The following is a 20,845-nucleotide window of genomic DNA, read 5'->3' on the forward strand; positions in this document are numbered from 1 at the left end:
AGGCCAGAAAGTTCCCAACTAGCAATTCTGTGGCACCTTAACATGCTAGGTAGCATAGTCAGCAAAATATGGGATAGGTATAATACTAGATATTATACATACGCATGTTATACAGATTTTTTTTTCAATAGTATGATTTAAAATTTGGTGCAAAAAATGTTTTTGGCAAGATTATGCATATAAATTCGTACGTGAATAGTATAAATATATTTGAAAGTTACAGAACCAAAAAATACGGTCAAATTTTCTATATTTCTTTAAAGAATTATGCTACATTTGTACTAATTTAAACTCGTATCCTTGTGTATAACACACTAAATTTATTGAAATTTTTATCACCTTATTAGTTTTATACTTATAAATCTACATAACTATGTTATATATGTTGTTGTTGTTATTTTATATACAACTAGAAAGATAAGTTACTATCGTTAAATTTTAAATTTTAAAAAAAAATTAAAGTATAATTCGTGAAGTATTATACATCAAAAGTTTATTACAAAATTTGAAAGTTTTTTTTTAAATCATACGAACGAACATGTATTATACGAATATTAACTAACCAGGCTAAATAGCATACAATTTTTAGCAATAACCAAAATAAGGACTAAAAATCCTGATATTTTCTGATTTAGGAATAATCCATATATTGTGCCCCCTCCATGCCCCCATCATTGTTAATCCAGCGTTGCATGATTAACCGGCCTAACTATGCTTCAAAAAATCTCGAATTTCATCCTAAGATACATTCAATGAAGCCCTTTTTTTGGTTTATTGTTGTTTCTTCCTTTCTTTCTTTTTCTCTTTCCCCCTAACATATCCAGTTCACATACTTTTGAATTGCGTAGAGATTTGAGACGTACCACCCCTTGATCTTTCTTACTCCACCGGCATCCGTGTTATGGAAGTGCATCCAGATGTTCAAATTCGAGGTTTGTGAAGAATTATCACTCAAGAAAGGGTTGGAGAAGGCTATAATTAAGCACAGAGAAAAACAAAGATAATATATGTCACCATACAAACATAAACAAGTAGCTTTAACACAATGGTAACCTTATTTCGTCCTCTTTCCAAAGCTAAAGCTTGGAAAAGTACGTTTATTTTATGATCTAAGGTGATCTCCGTAAAGATCAACACATACTTAGTGATATTTAGCAAGACTTTTAAGGATGTCCTCAATAAGGACGTTGACCAATATAGTTGCCAGGAGGATCATAACTGCAAATCACGAACCATGAAGGGCTATTCGTGCATTGAACCCTAGCGCAGCCCGTGCGGGCCGAGTTGCGCCAAACCACCTGAGTGTAGTGCCTGCACTCCTTCCCTTGAGTACATGAATTGGACCCGTAATCGTAGTATTGCCTCTCATTCACCCACAGATTGACGGCAGCCCGGGCCGTGAAGTCTCCAGAGCCTGCGGCTAGGTTCTCACCGTAAGGGCCACCAGAGTGCATGAGTTGGCAGTCATTCATCCTCTGCGTCGCGTAGTTCTTTGCATAGGCGGCCAACCTGTCGTCCCAAGCTATCCGGCTAACATTGACTTGTGCACGAGCTGCATTATGAACATCTAGATAATCTTGTTGTGAATTTTGAGCTCGAGATGGCCAGAACATTGCCAGGAGAACGAAGCAAAATATTGCTGAGGAGATCTTAAATGATCCCATTTCTTACTTTTTTTTCCCCCTCCTAAAAATATACGTAGAGTAACTAAGTTTTTGCATGTCCGGTGCAGCCTATGCCCGAGTTTATATAGGGACAATATTGGAAAATTTAGCATGTTTAGTTTAGCATTTGAACCTTCAAAGCAGCTATTTTTCGTGAGACATAACGTAGTATACGGGAAACCCAAAAAAGCCGCCGGTACTGCGCTAAAATATAGACGTCAAGATTATTTCTGCCATGGATTGTGGGTAATATTGAAAAGGATTAATCAGACAATCCTTAGTGTGATTGAAAAGGATTGTCTGATTAATCCTTTTCAATCAAACAGACAAAGGATTGTGAATTCCTCACAAATGTATCGTTGCTGATAAAAAAAAAAAAAAGAAAAAAAGTACACTTTACCTTTCCTTTGGCCGCACAGAGTTATGGTTGCATTCCTCACACTACTGCACGCGGTTATTTTAAGGTTTTCTCTTGGGAGAGGAATAAATTGAATGATTTAAAAGAAGGAAGTTTAAGTAAGAGTTTCAAATTTGAAACTTCCTATTTATGCTATAAAAAAAATTAAAAAAAAATATATCTCGGATTTAGGAGAGGAATGAATTGAATGGTTTAAAAAAGAAGGAGTGTAAGTGAGATATCTCAAATTAATTTAGAAAAAAACAAAAAAATAATTTGAAAAAAAAAAAAAAAAAGTAGAAGTGAGATGTTGCGAATTAGTTTAGAAAAAACAAAGAGAATAAAGACAGGAAATGGGGTTATGGTGGTCCAAGATGTCTTCCACTAGTGGGTTGAATCCTCGGTTTAAGTGGAAGACTAAGAAGTCTCCTACTCGTACGATATTTAAGTTATCCATGGACAAAGACTCGATACGATTGCGTTTTCTGCGGTTTAATTCGATTGTTATATATGTTTAAATTTTTTGTATACAAATATATTACAATATTATACTGAATATATGTTAAATTAATGTACATTACTTTTATTTTGAGTACAATAACGTAATATAATTATGATAATTTTTTTATATACTATCAGTGTATAATTTTTTTTTTTTTATACTAGTATATTTAGATCATACTATATAATATAAATCCAGATATGAAATTTAAATTATGCATACGTGATATTCATTTAAAACTGTTAATGTAAAAAAATTAATTCATATAATTATACATCAAATGATGAAAAAGTATAATAATGGAACCCAATCGCACGAAATTCCAACCGCACTAACTCCTTCCCATTATGCACGTATGACGTTACGTTTTCTCAAATTAAACTGTGTGTACGCAGCTCACAAGAAGTAATTATCATGGACCACGAGCCACAATGTGAATGAACATTAATATTGTCCACAGCTAAGCTAGCAAATTCTAGCTCTTTCCCTCCCTCAACCATTTTACAAGCTAATTTGTGCCGGACTCCCAAGAAGTGGCAAGTGAAATTAGGAATTGTAAAATAGCAGGGTCGTCTCCGGCGTATATAAAAGCAGCCGATGACAAACTCATAGGCAACCTCGACTATAGCTGAAATCTGAGTATTATTCCTCCCGGGTTAGGATCCTCTTCATTGAATTTCTCTCTATTGATTTCTCCATTTGTTCATACCTATAATTTTATAAGTCTATAAAATCATCCAATTGTGTCATTATTTTTCTTTTAATTTCTGGATCAACATACTGAGAAAATGATATGATTCTTTTAAAAATACTTTGACGTTCAATTTACACGAAACATTTAAACGGTGAAAACTGAGTCAAAATTGTAGTCAATTTTGTAATGATTAATTTGAGGGTAAATTTTAGTCAATTTTATACAAAATTTTGTGCATAGCTAACACAAGTGATGAAATACATTATGAATACTGTTAATTTTATTGAATGTAATGAAGAGAAATTCTCTTCCATAAGTTAAGTTCTGTCTAATTCAAACTCATTGTTGCAATTCTTATTATATTTAATATAAACTCATATAGTTTTAGTGTAATCACCAATTTAATTGCCTGAATTGACATATGCAAGTTTATACTTCAGTTATATGAATTTATACCAAAAATTATCAGAATCACATCAACAACTTTGAATTAAACAAAACTCAACTTATGAGACTCAGATCCCCTATATATTAGGCGGGTAAGGCTTTCTTAGACATTTGTATTGGATTTACGAGGATAATGTTGAATTATAAAACCTATATGTAGGATTTCATACTACACTATTAGTTACTAGTTGGATACAATGGGATCTTTGTAACGAACCAGAGAATATCCAAACGTGATTATAACACAACGACATGCTAGGAAGGAACCTCCGGGCCAGGCTACGTATAAAGATCTTATGATAGTGGAAAGCACTATTGAATTGAAAGTCTTCGCAAAAGACTTGCGCAAACTACTCTCCTTCTACAATGCAAAACGAAGCCATTGAGGCTTGTCAATTAGCTAGTCTGTTAAAAGTTTGCGAAGAAACCCGTAGGAGAACTTTTCAGCTTGCAGCTGTCGTTTAGGATTTGACATGATCAGATATGCATCAAGCAGCTAGCTTATCACGATTTTCTTTGGCTGAAGAGTTAGGTTGGTTGGCTAGTCACTGGAATTCTATTAGCTTTGCTGGTTGTTTTAATTAAGAGGTTAGACTTTGCTGCATTTATGCATCAAGTATGGAAATCAAGAAATGCAGCAGTTTTTATGGCATGTCCCTGTCTCTTCTACTGGAATCATGGGTGCCATTATTGAGGATGTTCAAAATGGCGTGGGGAACTGCTCCAAGAACTCTGGAGATCAACTGGGGGCATTTATGGAAATGGACTATGGCGTATACCTCTTGGTTGTTTAGTCTAAGTAGATTGATTGATGTGTAAATAGATAGTGTTTCTTTTAATGTGTAAGGAAGATGTTTATCCTCTGTGTACAAGCTTCTCGTGCTGATTTGTTAATAAAATTTTTCAATAATTTGCTGCCCAAAAAAAAAACACACACACACACATTTCACTCGAAAAGAAGTACAAAAAAGTGTTACAAGTCCCAAAAAAAAAAAAAAAACACCCTGCAACACATTGGCAGAGCTAGGACCCCTTGGACATGGGGACAATTGTCAACTAAAAAATCTAGAATAGAGTTAGGATTTATCTTTATTGTATAAATCGTTGTATACCCCTTATATTTACCATGATCCTTGCTTGCGATTTAAGTTAAAAAAGATCGAAACATTTTTTTTAACTTGGGCTACAAAGTGGTGTTTAGGATTAGTTTAGAACAAAACAATAATTTCTTGAAAAGTAACTATTGCAGAATTCTTACATAGGGGAGAAATTTTTATAAATATTTAGAAGAAGATGCTTGTAAGCGTAAATTCTGTAAATTTTTCGAGTGCCAATGGGGATAACTCTATTAGTTTTTTGGGGCATAAACTAAGAAATAACACCTTAGTGTTACAAAAAAAATTATAAAAGACTTGTATTAAAGATGAAAAATGAGCTTATGTTACTCATTCATTAACTCACTATTTATAGTGAGTACATGAAACAAACTAATAAAATATTCAATTAACAATTATTTTAAAAATCTCAACAAAATATAATCTACTTCTACTAGCAAATCTTAACTAAAATATTTGTTAACAAACCAACATGATCTTTGGTTAACAAATATTCTTATTTTTCTAATAACTAAATTATTTTGATATCAAAGTCAATCTGATAAAATCTGTAGAAAAAGTTGGCATATCTCAATACTCCTCCTTGCCACTTTTGCTGCAAATTTTTAATTGTCTTCTCAAATATTTGAACCTTATTTTGGACAAAGCTTTCATAAAAATGTCTGCAATCTGGTCAGCAGTCTTGCAATGTTTCTTGAGACAAACTTCAAAACCAATACCAAATTTTCTGATGTATTCAAATGACTTCTTTGTAACTTGAAAGTGGAACTCCCATATGTAATAGATGAACCAGAAGAAGAAATCCGCAATACAAAAAAAGATTGCTATGAGAGACATAAAACAATCTTTCAAATTTTTGTATGGTCTTTTATCAGCTTTGTCACCACCATCATTCTTGGGTAGCTTTTCATGAATTTTCACAATGTAACCTCCTTCAATTGTCTCATCAATGATCTCTTCCTGAATTTTAGCAACATCTGAATTTTTTGATTCATAATACTGCACCTTAGAATTGTCAATTTCTAACAAATTCAAAGCAAAATTTTTGACTCTCATTTTCACTGAGAAAAGTTCATTCCCAACTAGATCATGTATAACACAAGTCCTATTTTTGAAGATGGCAGAATAATTCTTCTTCAATAACTGTCCAACACTTAATAGATTTTGATTAATTTCAGGTACATACAAAGCATCAGAAATAATTTTGGTACCTGAACCATAATCAATAGCAACACTACCTTTGCCTTTCACCTCAATATAATCTCCATTTCCAATTTTAACTTTGGAGATTTGTGATTTATCAAGTTTTCTAAACATAGATTCTTCATATGCCATATGATGAGTGCAACCACTGTCTACTAGCCAAGTTTCAGAACTAGAATTATTGTTTGCAAAACAAGTGGCCACGAAAAGTTGCTCCTCATCTTGTTCATCAACCATCTGAGCTTGATGTCTTCTTTTTCCTTTATTTTTGCAAACTCTCTCCATATGTCCCATTTGCTTACAAAACCTGCATTAAATGTCAGGTCTAAACCAACAATAGATTGAAAGATGTGAGGTTTTCTTACAATATGAACATGGAGGATTTTTGCTATTTTTCTTCTCATCTTTGCTATTTTTCTGTTGGTCATTTATACCACCTTGTTGAATTTGATCCTTATTTGTTGCTTGAAAAGCACCTTCAATGACTTCTTCAGTTCATATGGCTCGTCTTTGTTCTTGTGCTTCTAAAGCATTGATCAATTCTGGCAAGGTCATCCGAGAGAGATCCCTTTAATCTTCAAGAGAGAAAATCTTGGCTTCAAACCTTTCTGGTAAACTCACCAAGACTTTCTCCACAACTCTGCTATCCGGAAGTTGTTCTCCAATCAATCTGATTTTGTTCACAACATTTAAGAGTCTGTCAGAATACTCTTTAATGTTTTCTTTGTCTTTCATCCTAAGGAGTTCAAATTCTCTCCTAAGGTTCAAAACTTGCATCTGTCTTATTCTGTCATTGTCTTGAAAAGTCACTTTGAGAGCATCCCAAGCTTCCTTTGCAGTTTTACAAGTCATAATTTTTGTAAATACTGCATCGAAAACTACTGAATGAATACGTGTCATGGCTTTTGATCTCATTTTGACTGCATCCCTATAGGCTCTCATCTCTGTAATAGTTGGATCTTCCGACAATTCAGGAACATAATCTGTTTCTACCATATCCCAAAGATCATTAGCCATCAAATAGGACTTCATTTTGACAGCCCAGATTTGGTAGTTTTTACCAGTGAAATTTGGAGGATTGGACAAGAAGTTATTTCTTGGCATTTTGATGTTGAAGGCTTAAGTGTGAAAAAGGGATTCTCACCAGATTCACTAACTCTCAAAGAAACAGGCCCTTAAGATTTAGGCTCTTGATACCACTTTGTTAGTTTTTTGGGGCATAAACTAAGAAATAACACCTTAGTATTGCAAAAAAAGATTATAAGAGACTTGTATTAAACATGGAAAATAAGCTTATGTTACTCATTCATTAACTCACTATTTATAGTGATTACATGAAACAAACTAACAAAATATTCAACTAACAATTATTTTAAAAATCTCAACAAAATATAATCTTCTTCTACTAACAAATCTTAGATAAAATATTTATTAACAAAACAACATGATTTTTGATTAACAAATATCCTTATTTTTCTAATAACTAAATTATTTTGATATCAAAGTCAATCTGATAAAATCTATAGGAAAGGATGACATATCTCAACAAACTCTATAAAATTTTAGAATTGAGGGGGCAATAGTGTGCTTTTACAAAATTCAAGGGGTGCAAAAGAAAGTAAAAATATTAAAAATCTTTAAACCGTTTATACAATTTTCTAAACCTTGGAGGGGGCAATTGTATATGTGGTTCTGCCACTGCTGCAACATCATGGAATTGTAGGTATATCTGCAGATTTACCCAACTCCATTATCAAGGCCCATCATTTTGTCCATCTTGTACATTCTGTGAAAGGTCAACAAGGTGTCTTTTCTTTTTTGGCTTTTTCTTTTTCCTTTTTTACTTAGTCTTGAAATTTTCGCCAACGGACGAGGTTGATTTCAAATTAGCTATAGGTTATTCTTAAGCTTTAGGATTGCCAATTTTCCTCTTCAAAAGATAGTCAATTTTCAAGTAAATTAATTACATAGCTCTTCAGATCTTGTTGAAAGTTAAACGTAGATTTTGAAGATTTTGAAATATAGATTTTTTAATGAGATTTTGTTTCTATTTTTGTACTTGACTATAGAAGTGTCTCTCCTCAGTCGTTGCATTTCCACTCCTTCTCCCCCCCCCCCCCACCCCTCTTCTTTTCACTCGTCCCCAAAAGTTTCAGAAAGTTGCATAATAGACTTAAAGTGTTGCAGTATTTCATTGTTGCACCACATTTGCCACCCCTCAATTTTGTAAAAGTATCTATATGCACCATCCCCACCACCCCCCCCCCCCCCCCCGGGGGAAAAAAGATTTTGTAAATTTTTTTAGTTTTGACTCCATTTAGAATTTACAAAATTCACACATTTATTTAGATTTCCTTCCTAAAATTTATAAAAATTCTCTCGCTACATAACAATTCTACACAAATTCACTTTATAGGAAAGAAAAAATCAACCTTTTTTAGCTTAAACAGAGATGATCTTCATTGTAAATCTAAAGCAATACTGCAATTGTGATGGATATACAAACACCTACATTGAAGATAAATTTTGAAGTCCATAATGAATCTGTAAGTTCATGGTTACCCTTTGCCAATATGGTCTTGGATCTGCCAACTATTCTTAACAAAGATCTCAAGTTGAAATTTTCAGCTGAACAATGAGGGAGATGAGTTTTGCATTAATAATAATAATAAGAATAAAAATAGAACAGAACTTTCATTTTCTCAGCATGTCAGAAAACTATGTTTTACAACCGAAAAAAAAACTTGCAGATGACAAATGGAACCTATAAATTGCTAGAATGAGATTGAGAATTGCCTAAAGCCAAGGTGAATTGTAAATGGGGGTAGTGACAGACTTGACTTGAAGATACTTCTTGAGGGCATCCATCCCAAAATCTCTCCCAAAGCCACTCATTTTATACCCTCCATGAGGGCAGTCTGCATCAAAGGCAAAGTAGCAATTTATCCAAATAGCACCGGCCCTGATTGATCTTGAAACCGTGTTAGCAATGTTCAAGTCATTAGTCATAATCCCCGCTGCTAATCCATATTTCGTCTCATTGGCTCTCTTTATGGCCTCCTCAACATTCCTGTCCACGAAGTTGATATAAATCTATGATCACAATGGCATTAAGAAAATTAATAGAAAAGATGGAAGAAAAGCTGAAATGGTTTGTCCACTGGGCAATTTTAAGAGAGGTTCAAGGCCACTGGACATGCCCTTGGAGTGTCCAGCGGCTTCATATGGTTGGCTGCTCTACTTGAATAGTCAATTTTGGTAAAAAAAATATATATATATATTGGATTATTCTCGAAACACGTTCTTGAAGCAATTTTTCATTTTATAATACTTTTTTATTTCATACGCATCATATTCCCAAAAAAAAAAAATGTTACAAAAATTTTTTTTTTGGGTAAGTCTCATCTACATTATCTGGTTACACATGGTTATCTTCCAAAAATTAATTTTTGGAAATCCATCATCAATTAGATAATAGTTCAAATGCCTTACTTGAATTTGAATACTGTCATAACAGGTCCAAATATTTCGTTCTGCGCAATAGTCATATCATCCTGCATAAGAGGGAAAAAAAAAAAGAATTGATTATATTTCATTTATGAAATTCAACAGTAATCCAAAGGACTTTGTAATTATATAAGGATCATTGTTGGTTTAAAGCATTTTACTTTGACATCGATGAATATGGTGGGCTCAATGTAGTAGCCTTTTCTTTCCAAAGGCTTGCCACCGTAAAATAAGGTGGCACCTTCCTTCTTGCCCTGCTCAATATGTGAAAGGACTTTTTCATACTGCGTCTTGTCGACCTGCATTGTTGAACAAATTAAGTTAATTGCACGAATTATTGTACAATAAAATCTAGTTTAGTAACTTTTAGTTATTTATTCATCGTTTTACTTGGGGTCCATGATGAGAATTTGGGTCCAAAGGATCGCCAACAACCCAGTTTTGAGCCTTCTCCTTCAACTTAAGAAGAAATTGATCATAAATACCATCTTGGGCAAAAACACGACAGCCAGCCACACATATTTCACCCTGCCAAGGAAGAAAAATGCCAAACAAATTTTTGACTTAAATAATAAATTAGTAGGTAATTAACAAGAAGTCAAAAAAAAAAAAAATTCAGTAGTGCCTTGTTAAAAAATGATCCCTGCAGGGCTTGTTCTGCAGCTTTGTCAACATCTGCATCGTTGAAAATTATTAAGGGTGACTTGCCCCCGAGTTCTAGACACACGGGTTTCAGATTGCTAGTGGCTGCAGCTTGCATTATGCGACGCCCTATCTCTGTAGAACCTGTAAAACTTATCTGCAAAAAAAATACTTATACATTAGCCAAATAAGAAGATTAATTGAAATTCTCTATCAAAAATATAGGTTTGTTTAAGGGTCTTTATTTATGCTTTTGGAACAAGGGTTCAATTCTCGACTACTTTATTCAATAATCGAATGTGATCAAGCCGTTAAGGATCTTTCACTTCTCGTCTTACAAAGAGGGTTCAATTCTCATCCACATTTTTTCTTGTCGACCTTAATCCAAAATTGATTATGATCAAGTGACTAAGGGTCATTATTTTTCGTCCTACAAAGAGGGTCTGATTCTCCTCCACATTTTTCCCTTGGTCCTTCTATGCTTTTGAAATAAAAATTATGTATGTTTACCATATTGATGTCCATATGAGAGCTAATTGCAGCACCAGCTGTAGGTCCGAATCCTGGTACAACGTTAAGTACTCCATCAGGGATTCCAGCCTGTTCAACATTTAAGAATAACAATCGGTAAATGGAGTATTTAAATTCAGAATTGGACAAGAGTTACAAGATTGAATACTTACCAGCTTGGCCAAATGTGCATAATAGAGGGCTGAGAGAGGCGTTTGTTCAGCAGGCTTGACAATCATGGTGCAGCCAGCAGCTAATGCCGGGCCAACTTTTATGGCAAACATCAAACTGGGGAAGTTCCAGGGAATAATGTGTCCTACGACACCAATGGGCTCGTGCAAAGTATATGATTGAAGTTCCCTCGACATTTTCAGAGTCTCCCCATGTATCTTGTCTGCTGCACCTGCATAGTAACGGATTGTGTCCACTGCAAGTGGGAGATCAATAATCCTCCCCAAGTGTAACAATTTTCCAGCATCAATTGCATCCAATGTGGCTAGTTCTTCTGCATTTTCATTGACCAAATCTGCAAATTTCAGTAGTATCCTTCGCCTCTCCTGGTGACATATCAGCAGAAAAGACACAGAAAGTTTAATCTAATTAGTCCCAGAAATAATGGTATTCAATACTCTGGTCCACTAAGGTCGCCTGTCACCTTTGGTTTTGGCACAATATCTCTAAAAACTTCTTGGTGGGTGAAATACTCCAATTTTGTTCTTATTCAAAAACCAGACAGTTTTTTGGGGTTTAGAGAAGGTTATCATTGAAAGTCAAACGTCATATGATCGATCTTTTAAGGGGACAAATAGTCTCGGACATCAACAATAGCATCTGTGACAAATTCTACACTGCTAACCAAAAGTTAAACCATGTGAAGCTAGTAAGGCAAAAAGTAGAGGAAGAATTGGAGACAGGAATCGTACGCTGCCAGGAAAACGAGGCCATGGGCCGTGGTCGAAAGCTTTTCATGCAGCTTTGACAGCCAAATCAACATCTTCCTTGTCTCCCTCAGCAATCTTTGCAATCGCCTCGCCAGTTCTTGGATCTATTGTCTCAAATGTCCTTCCTGTACACGAAAATTTTCAAAATTTACCCAAAAAACGCAGCAGTATAATTTGCTGTAACCAAGTATACCAAGTAAACCTATTCAAGAATCTTCTAGCAACACAAACATCCCAGCATCATGCAAGTAAGTAAGGGATGTTGATTTGCATCTTTGTGCATATTCGAAATGAATAAAAAAAGATATATATCAAGTAGCTGAAACACCGAATCTACCCAAATATTTTCCACTCAGTCTGATCATCCTTTGTATAGTCTCAAACAGTTAGTATAGGAAAATAGTTGAAAAGTAAGATCATGTTTAACTGACTAATATCCCTTCTAGATTTCATAGTCAAGTACTATCATGCTCTCCTGTTCCATTCATATGAATCCAAGAATGTTGGAGAGCACAAAGAGAGAAGGAAGAGAAGAATTAAGTAGGAACCTGAAAGAGAATCAACGAAATCTCCATTGATGAATAGCTTGGTGAACTTTATTTCAGGAAGCTTAACTTGCGAAGGCTCATAACTTCCATTGCCAGTACTTTGGACAGCCATATCTCTCACTAGTCTCAATCCTTTACTTAGTTATGTGACTCTGTTTCCCGTATTAGTGGAAGAAACAGGATGTACATTGATGGATATATATAGTGAAAAGAATCTTATCTAGTATGTTTTACTTGACTCTAGTTCCTTCTTTTCACAAGGTACGTATAATGAATTTCTCTCGGATCTTCTATGAAATTAGTACTTGAGGATAAGTACGTGATGCCCTTCTGCTTCTCGTCATACTAGTCGTCTGCAATGCCTTGGCCGACATGTGTACACTTTGTCATACGTAATTTAGTCGAAAAAATTTGGCAATATTAGGAAACCAAGCCAATTTGTGTTCTTGTTTAGCAACACGTGTGTTTCAGTTATTTTGAGTATCAATGAAGAAAAAAGAAATGCAAAATTTTCTATGGTAGAAAAGTCAATTGTGGTTATTGTTTAAAATACTTCCATTCAAAAGTCTTGCGGTTGGTTGGTCAATTTGTACAAAACCAATCAGAGAGATCGATGCATTCGACTTTAGCTTTGGTCCAAAATTTTCCTAATCTTGATCTATCTCTTGCCGCCCTACATTTCGGCATACTTTGGCTTGCTTAGCCTTCTTGATCCTTGATTTTTTTTACTATGTAAAATTCCAATGTACAATTAATTTTGGACGTGTAAAAAACACTTGACCATCTCAAATTGCTTGCCAAGTGGAAACTCGTCAATCAAGGTTTAGAATTGGCACTTTGCCGATTGGAAAAAAATAGATTTCTTCAATTAATTTTCAAGAATATTGAATTGCTCTTCGACCCTTTTGAAAATCAAAAGTAGCTCGACACGTTCGGAAAATGATAGAAAACCATCTCAAGAGTAAAAAACTAGAGCTGAACTTGCTTACTCTCAAAATGATAGAAAACCATGTTCACAAGAAAACGTTAAAAAGAGTGAAAAGAAATTTGTCAGTTGCCCTGATGCCATGAAGAATTGCCTAGAGCCAAGGTGAATTGTGAATTGGGGTAGTAATGGACTTGACTTGAAGATACTTCTTGAGGGTATCCATCCCAAAACCACTCATTTTATACCCTCCATAAGGGCAGTCTCCGTCAAAGGCAGAGTAACAATTTATCCAAATAGCACCAGCCCTGATTGACCTTAAAACCCTGTTTGCGATATTCAAGTCATTAGTCATAATGCCCGCTGCTAGTCCATATTTCGTCCCATTGGCTCTCTTGATGGCCTCCTCAACATTCCTGTGCACGTACATGATACAAAACTATGATCACCGCGTTCATTTTTTTGTTAATACTAATAGAAAAGAAATAGAAAGGCAGAAATGGTTTGTCCACCGAGCAATTTTAAGTGAGGTTCATCTACATTATTTGGTTATACAGTCATTTTCCAGAAATTAATCTTTGAGAATCCATCGTTAATTCCCAAGGTGGAATTCAGATAATACTTCAAATGCCTTACTTGAATTTGAACAGTGACATAACAGGCCCAAAGATTTCTTCCTGGGCAATAGTCATATCATCCTGCATGAAGGGGAAAAAATTTTGATTATGTTTCATTTATAAGGTTCAACACAAAGCCAAAAGGCTTCGTAACCATAAATAGATCATTGTTGATTTAAAGCATTTACTTTGACATCAATGAATATGGTGGGCTCAATGGAGTATGACAGGTGTCGAACCTGTGCAATAATAATAAGAATCCTAGTTGCCAATAAAAGCAATTGGTGTCAACTCTAGTACTGGAGCAGGAATTTTGGATATGCAATGGGTTACTAAATCCACCCTGGTTCCGAAAAGTTTGCTGAATCCGATATACCAGAATTGTCCAAGAGAAATAATGATTTGCAGTAGCGACAAGTAGGATTGTCTCCTCAGGGACTGGGGGAGAATTTACTTCTTTAAGAATCAAGATTAATGGGGGATTTTGTTTTTATGAATTAAAGAGAAAATTATTAAATTTAAATAAATTAACCAACAATAAATGAAACAAGATTAATTAATGAATAACAAGGCTCTAGCCAAGGGAGAAACATCAGACAAGGTTCGCACCACCGATCACTAATGCAAAGATAAATTCAAGTATTTATTAATAAACATGTTATAACCATTAACATGCGTCAGCGATCAACCCTTCCTTACTGTCTCGATAGCCAGGGTACGCCCGCTGTCTATTTCCCGAATTAAGGAACAACCCTAGGCACGGCCTTAGAATTTAATTCCCTAACTGCATTAGAAATTAGAAAAGCCCTGTTCTAATCAACAAATGTACTATCAGGATTTGTTTAGATTAGCCCGTATATTTTCCTAACATGAACTTAATCATGCCAGTTGCCACTCTATTAGTGCAGATAAACAATTACGGATTTAAATGGCTAAATAGCAATTGACTGTCAAATTAATCTAAATATCGGGCCCTTGATATTTAAACAACTCAACAGCTATAAGCAATATAATCCAAAAATGCACGAATACTAATAAATAAAAGAGAAGCTGAAAATTATTTTGATCTCACGGTAGTAGTTGAATCGAGTCATCCGTTATCCCTTGACTAGAAGGAGTAATTTAGCTACAATTCATAGTGTTGAACAATGTAATTAACTTGAGAGGAAAATCCATTGCCAAAAAGCCACCAAAAGAAAAGTACCCGAGGCCGAATTGTGGAGAGCGAGAGGCCAACTTAATTCCCTCCTCACAATCCGTCACAATTGACTCCAAAAAGGTCTCCTCTATAGGAAAACTAATTTCCTAAAAGATAGGTACTCAAACTCTTAAAAGTTTCCTAAACCAACCCAATTACTAATTAGAAACTTGACAGATAATATCTTCTTCCAGCTATGAAGACGACTCCCACTTGGATTAGGACACTGCCCTGCATAGAACCCCGTGCACTTCGGACTTGATTGATGTCTTCTCACGCGTCCACACCTAATTAGAGGAAAATCTTCTAAAATCTGCTATTTTCTGCACTTTCCTTCTCCAATTGGCTAAACATCCCCTAAACATAAAATTTAAACAAAATATGTCCATTAATGCAATATCCAATCCTATAAAAAAAAAAAGGGGAATTATAACAAAATTAATGCTAAATTAGCGTCCTATAGTAGTAGCATTTTCTATCCAAGGGCTTGCCACCGTAAAATAATGTGGCACCTTCCTTCTTGCCCCGCTCAATATATGAAAGGATTTTCTCATACTGCATCTTGTCGACCTGCATTGTTGAGCAAATTAAGTTAATTGTACTAATTATTGTACAATAAAATTTAGTGTAGTAACTTTCAGTAATTTGTTCATCATTATACTTGGGAGCCTTGACGAGAATTTGGGTCGAAACCCAGTTTTTGGCCTTCTCCTTCAACTTAAGTAGAAATTCATCATAAATCCCATGTTGGACAAAAACGCGAGAGCCAGCCACGCATATTTCACCCTGCCAAGAAGAAAAAATGTCAAACAAGCTTTTAACTCTAGATAATAAATTAGTAGGTAATTAAGAAGAAGTACAAATTCTATATGCAACTCTCGGATGGGAGTGTAATTAAGTGAGAGGTCTCGGGTTACATTAAAAAAAAAAAAACAAAATACTCCCTCATACTTTACACTAATCTATCAAAGCGACAAAATCATCCTCCATAAAAAAAATCAGTTAAAATGTCAATACCACCCTAGTTAAAAGATAAAATGACTACAATGGTCAAAATATATAAATCTAGGATGAATTATACTTTAACCCATTATAGTATAATTCTCTTTTATAAAAAACAAATCGAGACTCCACGACTTGCAAGAAAAAAAAAAAAAAAAAAAAAGAGGTTGATAGAGTAGAACAAAAAATTTCATGCTTATCTAATTGATGTCCTGACTAATTGAGTTGAACTTTTAGAATGTTCATGCTTATCTAATTTTTTATGATTTCAAAAACTATATATATGATCTTCTATTCTTAATAAATTATTTTCATCTTGACCTAGGAATACTCTTGGCATTCCGGTGACTCTCATTTGGAGAACGATTTTCATCACTTTGACGCTTGAATTTAATTTATGGCGGGTTACATAAAATATGCATATGAGACAAGTTTTGACACAAGAAAAATGACAAATGTGATAAGGTTTGGATTGCTAACAAGGACTTGGCTACTTGGTTTCCCTGGATTTGGTCTATAAGACAAACCACTTAATTGGACCAAAACAACAATGACGCTTTAAGCACGTAAGACTATAGGAGGGAAATAAGAAGACAAGAATCATACGCTGCCATGAAAACGAGGCCGCGGGCCGTGATCAAAAGCTTCTCGGGCAGCTTTGACAGCCGAATCAACATCCTCCTTGCCCGAGCAATTTTTGCAATTGCCTCTCCACTTCTTGGATCTATTATCTCGAATGTCCTTCCTATACATGAAAATTTTTCAAAATTTTTCCAAAAAAACACAGTAGTACAATTTAGTGTAACCAATTATACCTTAGTAAGAAAGCCTATTCAAGAATCTTTCAGATTAAATTGAATATCAACATCAATATCCCTGTATCACTCAAGTAAGTTAGGGTGATTAATTTTCATACTTGTAAATATTCGACAAGAAATAAAAAAAAAATAGGGTTAATGACACTTTGTCCACCTGAACTATAGGCATAGTCGCACTTTGCCCCTTGAATAAAAAAAAAAAAAATACACTTTGTCCCCCCCAACCCTAGTAATTGTTAGACTCTCAAAACGCGTGAAACATTTAATTTCAACTTTGCCCTTAGTATTATTCACACTTTGATCCTCCCTTGAGCCCAAAAATAAAAGCGTACACTTTGCTTTAATAATTAGCAACTATTTATATAATATCTTGAACCAATAAGAAAGTTATAATATAATATTAATATTCAAAACTAACATACTTTATGCCAAAACATTATTGATGAAAATTATCATATATATATATATATATATATATATATAGTTCTTCAAAATAAACTTTCTATAACATTTCTTTACAATGTAAGTTTGTAAGCTTTTTTTTTTTTTTCTGGGGGGGGGGGAAGGGATGGGTTGGGTGGTATGGGAGGAGGGAGTGTAAGCAAGAGGTCTCAGGTTCAAGTCATTCTGCTTACACTAAAAAAAAATAATAATAAGTTTGTAAGTTTTTTACAGATAGAATTAAAAACATTTATAGTTAAAAATGTGCTCTAAATGCTTTCATATGCCAAAATATCTTTTGAAATATTTAAGATTAACTTAAAATCTTTAACCTCAAAGAATTAAAAAATGAGTTATGTAAGAATTTAATAAATTTGACGTTGACAAATTATTATCAACAAAAATTTTAAAAGCGCTTGTCAAATATAAGCATCAAAAGATAATGTCCAATATAAGTTTAAACATGAAAAATAACAACTTTGTGCTTTTACTTGATTAATTTAAAAGATATAAATGTGCTTTTAAATTACAATATTTGCTGCAAAGGTATATGTATTTTGCTGATATCAAATTTATTGAAATTTTACCTAACTTATTTTTAAAATTTTGAGGTTAAAGATTTAAAAGTTAATTTTACAAATTTCAAAAGATATTATGGCATATGAGAGTGTTTATAGTACATTTTTTACTATGGAAGTTTCTAATTCTATCTTGAAAGAAAACTTACAAAAATACATTGTAAGGAAATGTTGACAGTAAAGTGATTATATAGAAAGCTTATTTTAAAGAACTATATACATATACATATACATATACATAAATATATACATATATATATATGGAATTTTTAATCAATAATATTTTGATGTAAAGTATGTTAGTTTTAAATTTTAAGTATTATACTTTTATTACTTTCTTATCAGTTCAGTATATAATATATAGAGTTGCTAATTATTAGAGCAATGTATACATTTTTTGGCTGAATGGGGAAAAGTGTGAACAATACTTAAGGCAAAGTTGGAAGCAAAATTTTCACTTGTTTTGAGGCCTAACATTTACTAGAGTAGGGGGCAAAATGCGACTACTCCTGTAGTTCGGGGATATAGTGTTATTAACCCTAAAAAGTATACCAAGTAGCCCGGACACTAAGACTGCCTAAGCATTTTCCAGTCAATCATATCATCCCAAGACCAAGTAGTAACAGTAGAATTGTTCAAAGGTAAGATTGAGTTTAACTGAGTAATTTTCCTTTCGGTTTCTGCAGTAGATCCAGTACTTTCACGCCTTCTTGCTCCATTCATATTGAATCCAAGAATGTTGGAGAACATAAAGAAAGAAGGAAGAGAACAATTAAGTAGGAATCTGAAACAGAATCAACGAACTCTCCATTAATGAACATCTTGGTGAACTTTATTGTAGGAACCTTAACATGCTGAGACTCCAAGCTTTCGTTTCCATTACTCTGGACAGTCATCCCTATTTGTAAGTCTCAATTTCTAAACCCCTCCCTTCTAGTTAACTCTGTTTCCTATGTTCTCCTTTCTGTGGAAGAAATAGCCTATAATTTACAGATGTATATACCTCATAGGAGAATTTTCTTGATGTTATTACGTGACTATAGCTCCTTGTTTTCTAGCGCTAGACCTGCCTAATAATCCAATAAAATTACGTCCCACCTGATAATTGTACTATCCCAATTAAACTATTTCGAACCGAAGTGGATAAACTTCTGAGGCCATATTGTAGAAATTGATAGTACAAGATGTTCAACTGCTATTGTCTACTAGGTAAAAAGATTCTCTTTGGGATCTATGTTCTTGGTTCGTAAATCTTCACTCCCTTATGATATATACTTAGGAATTATTATTGCACCACACTTGTATGCCCCAATAGCTATGAGAATTGGGAAGGAAAGGTGTCAAACTCATGATTAAAAAGAGCTAAAAACTAGATAACATTTTGGCAGCCAGCAGTTGAGGCTTTTAATAAAAAGTCGATCAAAGCCGGCTGTGCACTGCAAGTTCTAAGTTCTACGTATCTATCTTTTCTTGTATGTAATTTAATAAACAAGAAACAGTTGTAATATTCTGATGCTGGATAAGCATGGAATAAGTAGTATAATGAAGCTAATGCCTCATATATTCCTAGTTCTTTGGAAGATTCCCTCACAAATATTCACCTACCTATCTTCCAATATAAGGATGCATAGTTTCAACGACATTCCACTGGAAACAAAAAAGTGTAGGAAAAAAACATTAATCCAGAGCAAAAGAAGAAGTTATATGGACCATGCATAGTTATATCAATCTAGTAGTTAACTATGGACCATGCATGACAGAAGGAATTTCAAAACGTGGTCTCTTCCTAAATTCTAAGCGCAATCATTTCCTAAATTGCGGATTTCGATCAGGGGTGGAGCGGAAGCTGAATGTTGATCTGAGTGCAATCCAATTCCTAAATTCTAAGAACACGAGGATGCCATATGTGGAAGGAAGGGAAAGTCCCAAGAACGAGAGATACTAGGATTGTTTGTTTTGAAGGAAAAGGAAGGAAAGGAAAGCAAAGGAAAAGAAACGAAGGGATACGGTTGTTTGCGTTTGGATAGATTTTTGAGGAAGGAAAAGAGAGAGAGGGGTTAGTTATACTTATTTTGTGTTAAAATACTTTTCAAAAGTGCATAGAAATGGAGGGAAAGAAAATCACGATTTTATAATTTTAGATTTTTCAAAAAAGTTTTTTTTCTTACATTTTCTTTAATATAATCTCCACACCATCATAAAACTTAAAGCCTAGTATTCTATTGGAATCTCAAGCTCTCCTTTTTCTTTTTTTTTGGTTTGAGACATTATTTAAAATTTGTGTGGAGGATAGTAAATTCATTTTGCACCAAAATTGGATGTGCCAACAATTTGCATCCTCTTCTTAATAAATACACTCAAATTTGTTGATTATTAGTTGGTTTGAATGTGAGGAAAGTATAGCAATTTCGCATCAAAATTTTAAGTGCCAGCAATTTGCATTTGCTTCTTAATAAATAGCCCAATTTCGTTGGTTATAAGTACACTAGTCTTTTCGCACCAAAGTTTGAAGTGCCATCTTCTCATTAAGTACCCCAAGTTGGTACCCTCCATTGAGGATTTGTTAATCTGACACGAAAGTAGAAGTTCGGCAGCCATCCTTTCTCTTCATTCTTTCTTTTTGTGAGAATCCTACAAAGAATAACTCGTTGTGAACGTTATTCTATTTCCTTCAATAAAATGGAGGTTAGGTTCGCCTAATAAAATTTATTCTGATTGAGGATTCGAGGGCAGTTACTTTATGTAGAATCATTTTAGTGAATTAGCATATTAGGTGCTTAATTCAATATCTTTCCTTACCTTTAAAAGATAAAGAAAAAAGAGTGGTTAGGACGAGAAGTAACAGCTAATCTAAGGAAATCAAGATAAATGAAACTTTTAAAATTTCCTAAAAAAACTATTATGTGTTTAAATTAAGCTTTTAAAATTATTATAAATAAAAACGTAACTAACACATTATAATTTATTTTTTTTCCTTCCCTAATTCAAATAATATTTTTAAGAGTTTTTCTGACAGATGCCCTTAGGGCTAGGGCACCTATTAACACACTTAGTATTCATCTAACCTACCATATATACACACACATACTAATAATT

General features: G+C 34.0%; 2 protein-coding genes and 1 pseudogene across 2 annotated transcripts; all 3 read right to left on the reverse strand.

Moving 5' to 3' along the window:
* Window positions 1-978: 978 nt before the first annotated feature.
* LOC113739422 (pathogenesis-related leaf protein 6-like) lies at window positions 979-1,688 on the reverse strand. Its single transcript, XM_072047603.1, has one exon. It carries the CDS (start codon window positions 1,662-1,664, stop codon window positions 1,176-1,178), a length of 489 nt encoding a protein of 162 aa, XP_071903704.1. The 5' UTR covers window positions 1,665-1,688; the 3' UTR covers window positions 979-1,175.
* Window positions 1,689-8,697: 7,009 nt separating this feature from the next.
* On the reverse strand, window positions 8,698-12,414 carry LOC113739379 (aldehyde dehydrogenase family 2 member C4). The gene is given in 9 exon segments (XM_027266592.2): window positions 8,698-9,092; window positions 9,515-9,576; window positions 9,691-9,828; window positions 9,920-10,057; window positions 10,155-10,328; window positions 10,682-10,771; window positions 10,855-11,238; window positions 11,605-11,747; window positions 12,171-12,414. Coding segments are annotated over 9 exon segments (1,515 nt in total). The 5' UTR covers window positions 12,283-12,414; the 3' UTR covers window positions 8,698-8,818.
* An 835-nt stretch (window positions 12,415-13,249) lies between these two features.
* Window positions 13,250-18,645, reverse strand: LOC140005461 (aldehyde dehydrogenase family 2 member C4-like; annotated as a pseudogene).
* Window positions 18,646-20,845: the final 2,200 nt, after the last annotated feature.

The sequence above is a fragment of the Coffea arabica genome, chromosome 4e (assembly GCF_036785885.1).
Source record: "Coffea arabica cultivar ET-39 chromosome 4e, Coffea Arabica ET-39 HiFi, whole genome shotgun sequence".
In the NCBI taxonomy this organism is placed as follows: domain Eukaryota; kingdom Viridiplantae; phylum Streptophyta; class Magnoliopsida; order Gentianales; family Rubiaceae; genus Coffea; species Coffea arabica.

Coding starts and splice junctions, on each gene's coding strand:
- LOC113739422 (XM_072047603.1), bottom strand. CDS start 1,664: ATGGGATCATTTAAGATCTCCTCAGCAATATTTTGCTTCGTTCTCCTG.